The following is a 10854-nucleotide window of genomic DNA, read 5'->3' on the forward strand; positions in this document are numbered from 1 at the left end:
AAATTGCAGTGATTTCAACAACCGGTAATCAGAGCGGTTTTAAAAACGGCTAATCAATAGCAAATCGCTCAGTTAAGAGCTTCTAGTATCTTTTTTTTCAGTATTTTTCTGGAACTTTTTTTTTTTTTTTTGCAGAATCGTGGTGTATATATGTTCCGTATAGATAACGAACATGTCATTGATGCAACATTGACTGGAGGACCTGCAAGGTTTGTAGTAATAGTGTGTGTGTGTGTGTGTGTGTGTGTGTGTGTGTGTGTGTGTGTGTGTGTGTGTGTGTGTGTGTGTGTGTGTGTGTGTGTGTGTGTGTGTGTGTGTGTGTGTGTGTGTGTGTGCGCGCGCGTGTGTTGCTTGTGTGTGGTGTGCGTGCGTGCGTTCGTCACTAAGTGTGCTAGCTGTGGCTGAAGGAGATGTGTGATGATCAGCTTCAAGGAAACCTGAACTCAGAAGTATATGGAGGCTGCTATATTTATTTTATTTTTAAACAATACCAGTTGCCTGCCTGCCCTGCTGGTCTCTATGGCTGCTTTACTGTCTGAATCACACACCTGAAACAAGCATGCAGCTAATCCTGTCAGACTTGAGGCAGAAAATCTGATCTGCATGCTGGATCAGGGTCTATGGCTATAAGTATTATATTGTAAAAAAAGGTGGTACGAGCGCTCCTCAAAGTCTCACAATGTCCACTCCCTGAGTTTTGTAGATTATCACCAAACTGCTGGGTGGATCGCTATACAGTGGGGATAGCAATTCCCCTCATCCTAATGTTACACGTAATATCTGTACAGCGCTCACTCCCCACAGTCATATATCAACAGGTTGATCACACAAAGTTCCACATTTTGCCACTTTTCCCAATCTCTGCCAGAAATAAATACTCTCACCGATGTATAGAGGCTGATTTGCCACAGATCAGCTAAATACGCATTTCCGATGAACTCCCAGTTTGTCCTCCTCACACCGGCACCTCAGCTTTAGTTGCACTTGTTCCTCGGAAAGAAAAGAAGGCCAATGTACATAGCGTGAATCTGTTATAATCCACAGTGCTTCTAAAGTCTATGTGGTGCAAAGTGAATACACCTCTTCACAGTGAACGACCTCCACCCTTAGTGCCCGTGCTGACAACTGCCACCAGACCAAACAGATACCCCTAACCGCTCACCAGATATCTTGCTGACCTCACAAGGACCAGCAATCAGCGCTTTTTGGTGTCAGTATAGGGGCTCTCATCCAGATGTGAAATGTAATATCTGCAGCCCCTGATGAGTCACTCTGACGAAACCGGTAGGGCGTGGCTTCAAGCGGCAGACAGGAAGACGCTTGCTGAGCGGCGGTGAGGACGTCCAAATGGTTTTATGATATGCGCATACTATTTTATCAAATGTGAGTGTAACTTTTAATCTTTTATGATGGAATAAAGACGGTATTACGCTATGTGAGTTATATATCAGCCCTGCAGATATTACATTTCACATCTGGATGAGAGCCCCTATACTGACACCAAAAAGCGCTGATTGCTGGTCCTTGTGAGGTCAGCAAGATATCTGGTGAGCGGTTAGGGGTATCTGTTTGGTCTGGTGGCAGTTGTCAGCACGGGCACTAAGGGTGGAGGTCGTTCACTGTGAAGAGGTGTATTCACTTTGCACCACATAGACTTTAGAAGCACTGTGGATTATAACAGATTCACGCTATGTACATTGGCCTTCTTTTCTTTCCGAGGAACAAGTGCAACTAAAGCTGAGGTGCCGGTGTGAGGAGGACAGACTGGGAGTTCATCGGAAATGCGTATTTAGCTGATCTGTGGCAAATCAGCCTCTATACATCGGTGAGAGTATTTATTTCTGGCAGAGATTGGGAAAAGCGGCAAAATGTGGAACTTTGTGTGATCAACCTGTTGATATATGACTGTGGGGAGTGAGCGCTGTACAGATATTACGTGTAATATAAGTATTATATTATTAGCAGGACAGCCAGGCAATGTGCATTAGGAAATAAATCTAAGCAGCCTCCATATCCCTCTCAGTTCAAATTCCCTTTAAAGTGTTAGAACAGTTATCATATTTTGAGATGATTTGTCAATTCACGTTGCAATAGAACCATTTATTTCAACCAATTACCATCTATAATATGAGTTTGAACCTGCCTACCAACCCTGTTAATGATATGTAAGAACAATAAACAAATTAATCTGAAGGAAGGAGGGAAACAATGCTGAGAACAAAAAACGAAAAAGTGTAAGCGGCACCTAAACAATACCACATGTGCCAGATATTTCACTAGTCAGACAGTTGTGTCCAAAGTCAAATCCTTGGTGAGTTCCAATTTAATTGGCCAAATAAAATTATTCTGGATATGTTGCCATACCTGCCAAGGGACCAACAATTGCCAGTAACTATTAACCTTTTGGCCGGCTTTACTCGCCCTTCTCCCCCAACTGCAGAGTACTGCAGGGAGCACTGTGATATCTTATCGGTCTGTTTGCTGCATCATATATTTCCTTCCTCTTTGGGGGCCGTGCTGTATGCCGTCATCATCCTCTGCCTCCCCATCACGTGACATGATTGGGAGCTGGTGCATGTCAGCATACAGTGGGACTCCCAGGAGGAACAGGAGATCCAATGCAGTATACAGATCAGGTAAATATCACAGCGCTCGCTGCACTACTCTGAAGGTAGCGGGGTTGTAAAATGCCCAGAAGGCCAGCCACTAAATGTGTGTGTGTGTGGGGGGGGGGGGGGACGCGATCTGCAGGAGGCACCATAATTTTGATTTGCTCTGTGTATTTGTGGCGTGTTGTCCTTGTTGACAGTGAATCGTCCAGGAGCGCTGGCAAGTCATTAATAAAAGTCGATTTAAAAGGTCAATTAACAGGACAGGAGAACGATATAGTCCTCAGACTATAAAGGATTTTAGCCATTGTGTCCACGTTTCAGTATATTCTTCCTGTAACAAAAGCAAGTCTTTGGTTAACATCTCCTAATATCTGGGTCCAGTTAATTTCCTAATCCATCCCAGTGTTGTGGGTTCTGTTAGATCTCCAGTGATTGATAATCTGATAAGAGAGAGGGATCTATCTATCTGAAGCCAAAGGCGTTACTCATGTAATGCTGTCTTTGTGTAACAACCATTAATGTGAGCATCTCTTATTAGGTACATCAACCATTCATGTGCACCTAACTGTGTGGCTGAGGTGGTGACATTCGAGAAGGGACATAGAATAATCATCAGCTCCAATCGCCGGATACAGAAGGGCGAAGAGGTATGGTATTTTATCTTCAGAATTCCACTTCTTACATATTTAAAGATGACTTAGTTCTCATTCACAGTGGGACGTTGCATTTTAATGTTGCAACGCGTCTGCGTTTAGAGGTAATGGACTTCAAACGGTGAGTTACCATAACGCAACATTTTTCAACGCGACTTTAACGTTGCACTGTGACCTTCACATAGGAATATCATTGCAGTGCAGTAAGCTGCATTATAAGACTTTATAACGCAGTTCCGCAATGTGCCACTGCTAATGTGACCTTAAAGAGGACCTGTAACCAAGGATTGAACTTCATCCCAATCAGTAACAGTTACACCCTTTCCCATGAGAAATGTTTTCCTTTTCTCAAATAGTTCATCAGGGGTGTCTATGTGGCCAATATTGTGGTGAAACCCCTCCCATAGCGTGATGTCATGACCATGGTCCTAACAGTTTGCTGTTTCCAACTGCAAAGCCAGCAATAGAAATCCCAGTAAATGAACATTCTGCATAGATCACCTGGCAGAACCAAATATGTTGCCATCAGTGATACATTTCAGAATGTAGATTAAGAAGCGGAAAGATTTTACAATGGGCAAACGCTGACTAAATAAACTATGAATTGATTTTGTAAAAAATAACCAATTTTATTCATTACCTTTCTCCATGTTCACTGCAGTTCCTCTGTACCCCCTTTTCCCCTCAACACTGCAAATGTTGAGATTCCTTTGTGCTTCTAAAATGTATTTGGCTGTTTATTCATACGTTTAAAATATTGACCTGGAAAGAACACACCTTTCTAGAAAAGGCCACATGGTTTTTGGGCACTCCCAGCAGAAAATGGGTGTGGCCTCACACCAGAATGTGGGTGTGGTCATTGGTGGAGCAAAATTTACATAAACTTAACAGTGGTAGGCCTGCCCAGCAAAATGTTGGATGAAGCCCCCCTCTGCATTAGTACAAAAAAAAATTGCAGCATATCACATAAATAGGCAGTGTTAATAAAACCTAACTAGGCAGAGTTATCTGGCTTCTGTGCTGGCTGATCTGGCTTTCTGCTGAGCAGGTTGGTCTGCTGCCAGGTTATCCGGCAGTCCCCCCATAGCATTCCCTGACCTTCTAGTGGATCCCCTCCCATGTTCTCACGGGCCTCCCATTCAGGCACCACAACTCCCAACAAGCCTCCATAGAAACACCACAGCTCCCTGCATGCCCCCATAAAGGCACCACAGCACCCAGCTTACCCCCAATTGATGCACCACAGCTCAAAGCATGCCCCCCATTGAGACACCACAGCTGACTGCCTGGGAGACATCCGGGGCACGTGCCACGGATCTTTGGGGCTAGCAACACCCCTGCACGTGAATATGTTATAATGGCCCAGGATTAAGAGAAGTGCTGGAATAATAGGGATAATCAAGATGCAGATAATTTCTCCTTGCATTCAAATTTCATATACAGTGGAGGAAATAATTATTTGACCCCTCACTGATTTTGTAAGTTTGTCCAATAACAAAGAAATGAAAAGTCTCAGAACAGTATCCTTTCAATGGTAGGTTTATTTTAACTGTGGCAGATAGCACATCAAAAGGAAAATCGAAAAAATAACCTTAAATAAAAGATAGCAACTGATTTGCATTTCATTGCGTGAAATACGTTTTTGAACCCCTACCAACCATTAAGAGTTCTGGCTCCCACAGAGTGGTTAGACACTTCTACTCAATTAGTCACCCTCATTAAGGACACCTGTCTTAACTAGTCACCTGTATAAAAGACACCTGTCCACAGAATTAATCAATCAAGCAGACTCCAAACTCTCCAACATGGGAAAGACCAAAGAGCTGTCCAAGGATGTCAGAGACAAAATTGTAGACCTGCACAAGGCTGGAATGGGCTACAAAACCATTAGCAAGAAGCTGGGAGAGAAGGTGACAACTGTTGGTGCGATTGTTCGAAAATGGAAGGAGCACAAAATGACCATCAATCGACCTCGCTCTGGGGCTCCACGCAAGATCTCACCTCGTGGGGTGTCAATGGTTCTGAGAAAGGTGAAAAAGCATCCTAGAACTACACGGGAGGAGTTAGTGAATGACCTCAAATTAGCAGGGACCACAGTCACCAAGAAAACCATTGGAAACACATTACACCACAATGGATTAAAATCCTGCAGGGCTAGCAAGGTCCGCCTGCTCAAGAAGGCACGTCTGAAGTTTGCCAATGAACACCTGAATGATTCTGTGAGTGACTGGGAGAAGGTGCTGTGGTCTGATGAGACCAAAATAGAGCTCTTTGGCATTAACTCAACTTGCTGTGTTTGGAGGAAGAAAAATGCTGCCTATGACCTCCAAAACACCATCCCCACCGTCAAGCATGGGGGTGGAAACATTTTGCTTTGGGGGTGTTTTTCTGCTAAGGGCACAGGACAACTTAATCGCATTAACGGGAAAATGGACGGAGCCATGTATCGTGAAATCCTGAACGACAACCTCCTTCCCTCTGCCAGGAAACTGAAAATGGGTCGTGGATGGGTGTTCCAGCACGACAATGACCCAAAACATACAGCAAAGGCAACAAAGGAGTGGCTCAAGAAGAAGCACATTAAGGTCATGGAGTGGCCTAGTCAGTCTCCGGACCTTAATCCAATAGAAAACCTATGGAGGGAGCTCAAGCTCAGAGTTGCACAGAGACAGCCTCGAAACCTTAGGGATTTAGAGATGATCTGCAAAGAGGAGTGGACCAACATTCCTCCTAAAATGTGTGCAAACTTGGTCATCAATTACAAGAAACGTTTGACCTTTGTGCTTGCAAACAAGGGTTTTTCCACTAAGTATTAAGTCTTTTATTGTTAGAGGGTTCAAAAACTTATTTCACTCAATGAAATGTAAATCAGTTGCTATCTTTTATTTAACCACCTGAGCGGTCTGGACGAGCTCAGCTCGTCCAACACCGCCGGAGGCTGCCGGGCCGATTTTAATGAAATAAAAAGCAGCACACGCAGCCGGCACTTTGCCAGCCGCGTGTGCTACCTGATCGCCACCGCAGCGCGGCGATCCGCCGCGTGCAGCGGCGAAAGAGGGTCCCCCCAGCCGCCCGAGCCCAGCGTAGCCGGAACAAACAGTTCCGGCCAGCGCTAAGGGCTGGATCGGAGGCGGCTGACGTCAGGACGTCGGCTGATGTCCATGACGTCACTCCGCTCGTCGCCATGGCAACGAGGTAAGCGAAACACGGAAGGCCGCTCATTGCGGCCTTCCGTGTTACTTCTGGCCGCCGGAGGCGATCAGAAGAACGCATCCGGAGCGCCCTCTAGTGGGCTTTCATGCAGCCAACTTTCAGTTGGCTGCATGGAATAGTTTTTTTTTGTATTTAAAAAAAACCCTCCCGCAGCCGCCCTGGCGATCTTATCAGAACGCCAGGGTGGTTAAGGTTATTTTTTCGGTTTTCCTTTTGATGTGCTATCTGCCACTGTTAAAATAAACCTACCATTGAAATGATACTGTTCTGAGACTTTTCATTTCTTTGTCATTGGACAAACTTACAAAATCAGTGAGGGGTCAAATAATTATTACCTCCACTGTAAATTACATTCAGCTTAACATTGGACCAATCAGACTTACCGGTCAATTTTTATTGGTCCAAGTTCATATCATTTACATGAAATTTAAATGCCAGGAGAAATGAGTTGCAGCTCAATGATCCTCCCTACATAGCACTTGAACACCACGTTGGCCAATTCCCATCATCTGAGCAGGTCGGAGTCACCCATTAGACATGACATTCAAACTGCTTGTTTTATCGCCTTGTAGGCACAGCCAGACCATGCCGTGTGGATTGCTTGATTTGGCTGAGCCGCCCTTGTCACAAATTCTGTTTGGCTATTTTTCCTATTATGTTATTTTTTCTGCATTATGTACTTTTTTTCTTGTACTCTATCAATAGTAAAAATGGGAAGGATGAGGTAAAATAAGTAAGGTAATTAGTTATTTTGGCTTGCAGGGCTTGGTCTCAGTCGGTGAGGTTATATGGGGCATCTAAACAGTATTTTATTCCCATTTCGTCCCTTTTCTTATGGTGCCACTATTTCATGTCCCACCTTCCAGTGCTCCCGTCTTATGCACCCTTTGTTTATTGCACACGCTATACAGTATTCATTTTATACAGTCCTTGTATATAGCATCCCCAATTTAAAATAACTCCCTTATTATAATGCCCCAATTTTTGTTTTTACACTCTATTTTTTTTTACTCTCTTATTTTTTGTAAATGCCAGGACAATTCTTGGCTTGTTTATATCTTGCGTTTTGGATTCTAAAGCTTCATCAACCTCTGTATTAAAGCATTTGGTAGCGTAAATAAGCCATTATTTCAATGAAGGAGGGTTGTTACTTTGCATTTGTCTTTGCATGTAAATGATAGATAATTTCCGACACATCCGATCTCCCGCCCGATCGTTTCACCGCTCGATTCTGCATTGAGGACAATGGAAAAAATAAGAAAAACGAGCGGGAGATGAGAGAATCGCCTGCAGAATCAAGCGGGGAATCGATCGAGCTGGAGAATCGAGTGGCAAAATGGAGCAGTGTATGCCCAGTATTAGAGATAGGATACAATAGAGCTTACAGGTGGCCTAGGTTACTTGTTTGATGTACAGGCCAAAAAGTGCCATAAATGGGTCAAATTGGGATTTAGGAGGTAGATGGGTGTTAGGGCTGGTTCAGACGGACGTTTGGAGGCGTTGCGTTTGCTGGCGTCGCGTTCAGCAGCGTTCGTGTGCGTTTGGATGCGGTCGCGTTTTTTCTTCCCCTAGGGGGACATTAGCCGTCGCGGTTAACCTCCCCTGGAAGCTACATGTAGCTTCCAGGGGCTCCTTGAACGCCAGGGAAAATCGGGACCCAAACGCCGCGTTTGTGTAAACGCACTTGAAAGCTTGGTACAAATGCTCCCATTCACTTGAATGGGAGCGTTTAACACCAAGCCCTGAACGCTGGCTGTAAACGCTCTGAAAACGTCCGTCTGAACCAGCCCTTAATACAGTCTTAGATTTATTTCCAAAAATTGTTTATAGTTGGGCATTCCCAGAAACAATTAATAAATGCCCCACATTTGTAGTGGACTCTATGGAGTACTACACATTAGTGTTTTCAAAACACAGTGCCCGCCTCCCCAGTAGTGCTTCTAGAGGTAAGTGTCCTTTCTGTAGTACCTCATGTACAGTGCCCTTTTGTTGGTCAAATAATCAAACGTCCCCCCCCATCCCTACAGAGATCGGAATTAATGGTAGGAGAAAATATTTGGTCACCTCTTCCTGTACCAGTGATGATTACGGTACTCCCCATACTCATACTCCAACCTATCCGCCTTTGCTGCATGTAATGAGTCCTGCCCTGATGACATCATTAGGCTGGGGCTAATGGCACAAGGCTGTAGAGCACAGCAGTCATCGCTTGAATGGAGAGAGATGACTGTACTACTTACTCCACCATCATTTCACATCTCTACAGTGGTGTGGGGAAGACTACACCAAGGAGGCCTTGATAAATCCACTTCAGATCCCTCATTAACTGCTGAGGACCATAGCTCTACACTCCTGCGGCCTAGATGAAGTCTCAAAATATTTCAATATACTTTCTTGAAAATATGAGGTTGTTACAGCTGTTATCCCCAGCACAAGTTCCACTTGGACCTTTTTGGTTGTACGAGTATGTGAGACACTGTTTTAATTAAGTGTTAAATGCTTTTAATATTTTCTTCTAGCTTTGTTATGACTATAAGTTTGATTTTGAAGATGACCAGCACAAGATCCCCTGCCACTGTGGTGCCGTTAACTGCCGGAAATGGATGAACTGAATGCATTCCTTGCGACTCCAAGGTTTTACTTGTCCCTGAGATGTGATTAAACATGTTGGCAAAATGATACGTTTTTTGTCTTCAAGTTTGGAACCTGCTTGGCAAGCGAAACTAGATTCTGCCCAGGAAGGAGGCTTCCGTCAGCCCTGTTTGGAGTGTTCTGCACAGGCAGCTGGTTTCGGAGTCCAGAGCTTCTGCTTCCCGCTCACTGGAGAAAATGTTTTACTGGGTCAAGAAATATACGTTAGCAGGCGGGCAAACACCTGAATGTAAGACTGAAATCACCAGCGAAGCGAGATGCCCAACGTGCTGGCCACAGCCTTATATGAAAAAGGGGCAGGCCCTCTAATAAAGAAAACTATATAAATAAACGTAGACACCACTGAACAAGGAATGTACTGAAATGACTTCCTTAGGGATAGAGCTAAGGGAAAATAACTTGCACTAAAAAAAAAAAAACATTTAAAATACTTGATTCCATGAGTCAGTTTATTGTAGTTTTTTTTTTTTTTTTCTGTAAAATAAGAGAAACTTTTTGTATTTATTATTGGATAACTGAATGAAGCTATTTTTTAAAAGAAAAAAAAAATAGAAGAAAGCCAAGCTGCTGCTGTTACCTGCAGAATTAACAAAACTATGTTACTTTGTACAGACTTGTAAATATTTTGAAGATATAATACAGTATAATAGTGATTGACCAAATGCTACCAGACTCTGCAGCAGTTTGGGTGCTAATTTTGAACATATAAGATAGGGATGTTACAATGTGATTTCTTTTTATTTTTTGTGTCTTAGCAAGACCCGATCATTTTTATTTTTTTGTCCTTTTGAAAAAAAAAAGAAAAGAAAAAAATGTTTAAACAGAAATTAACTGTGGTCTCTATTTTATGTTGTTTTACTTGTCCCAATGGCGGTTTGGGTTTTTTTTTTTTTACTTTTACGTTTTTCATTAACAACATTTTTGGTCCTGGTAGTTTTCATTTTCACATTTCAAATCGGATTGTAACATCCCTGTTTTTTTTTCAAGTCAGGTTTTTTGTGTTTATATTTTTTGATAACTGTGAATAACTGCTAAATCTACCCAAAAGGAGGGCTGTGCTTCTATTCTCTTGTCTCCTTTATTTTTTTTTTCTTATTCATATATATAAAAAGAAAAAAAAAAAGAAAAATGTCAGGTTTAGGTCATCAATTAATATCATCATGCAGAATAAATTCTGTAATGTGGATGGAAGAAAAAAAATACTTTCACAATAGCATTTGTGCTATGGTTAAAATAAAAAAATATATATATTTGAATACAATACTTGCAACTGCAGGACTTTGGCGAGAGGGTTTGGAGAAATTAATTTAAAAGTTTGTATGAACTGTTTTTGTTTACATTTCTTAAAAAAAGATACATTTTGTGTCTGCTTGTAGAAAGATAATATTCTTTTGAATTTTTCCTTTTTTTCCCCCCCTCTCTCTATTTCAAATTCCGGTACTGACACTTCACAGGCTGAATATTAAAAGAAAAAAAAGAAAAAAAAAAAAAGCTTTTTATTTGTGTGCACAATGGAAGTGGACTGTATGCTCTCGATCTATTCAGTCACACAGTCTTGAACTTGTAATGTATATGGCATGATGTATTTTTTATCGTACAGAAGAAATTAATTGTATATATTTTTCTCTTGATAAATAGCTGTATGAAATTGTTTTTGAATATTTTTCTTCTTGTAAAATATCCCAACATCCTACCAGTATTTGTCCTACAGTTCATTTTTTTTC

The 10854-nt window shown here is 42.3% G+C and overlaps 1 protein-coding gene across 13 annotated transcripts in view; it reads left to right on the forward strand.

Moving 5' to 3' along the window:
• KMT2C (lysine methyltransferase 2C) overlaps positions 1 to 9480 on the forward strand; it is a 302604-nt gene extending 293124 nt beyond the window's left edge. For all 13 annotated transcript variants that reach the window (XM_068235906.1, XM_068235894.1, XM_068235898.1 and 10 more), the window contains 3 exons: positions 136 to 209; positions 3151 to 3259; positions 8998 to 9480. In XM_068235906.1, the coding sequence (XP_068092007.1) occupies positions 136 to 209; positions 3151 to 3259; positions 8998 to 9090 (276 nt within the window). In that variant the 3' untranslated portion in view covers positions 9091 to 9480. The remainder of the gene's footprint in view (positions 1 to 135; positions 210 to 3150; positions 3260 to 8997) is intronic.
• The last annotated feature ends 1374 nt before the right edge of the window (positions 9481 to 10854 follow it).

This window comes from Hyperolius riggenbachi, chromosome 5, assembly GCF_040937935.1.
Source record: "Hyperolius riggenbachi isolate aHypRig1 chromosome 5, aHypRig1.pri, whole genome shotgun sequence".
Classification (NCBI taxonomy): Eukaryota; Metazoa; Chordata; class Amphibia; order Anura; family Hyperoliidae; genus Hyperolius; species Hyperolius riggenbachi.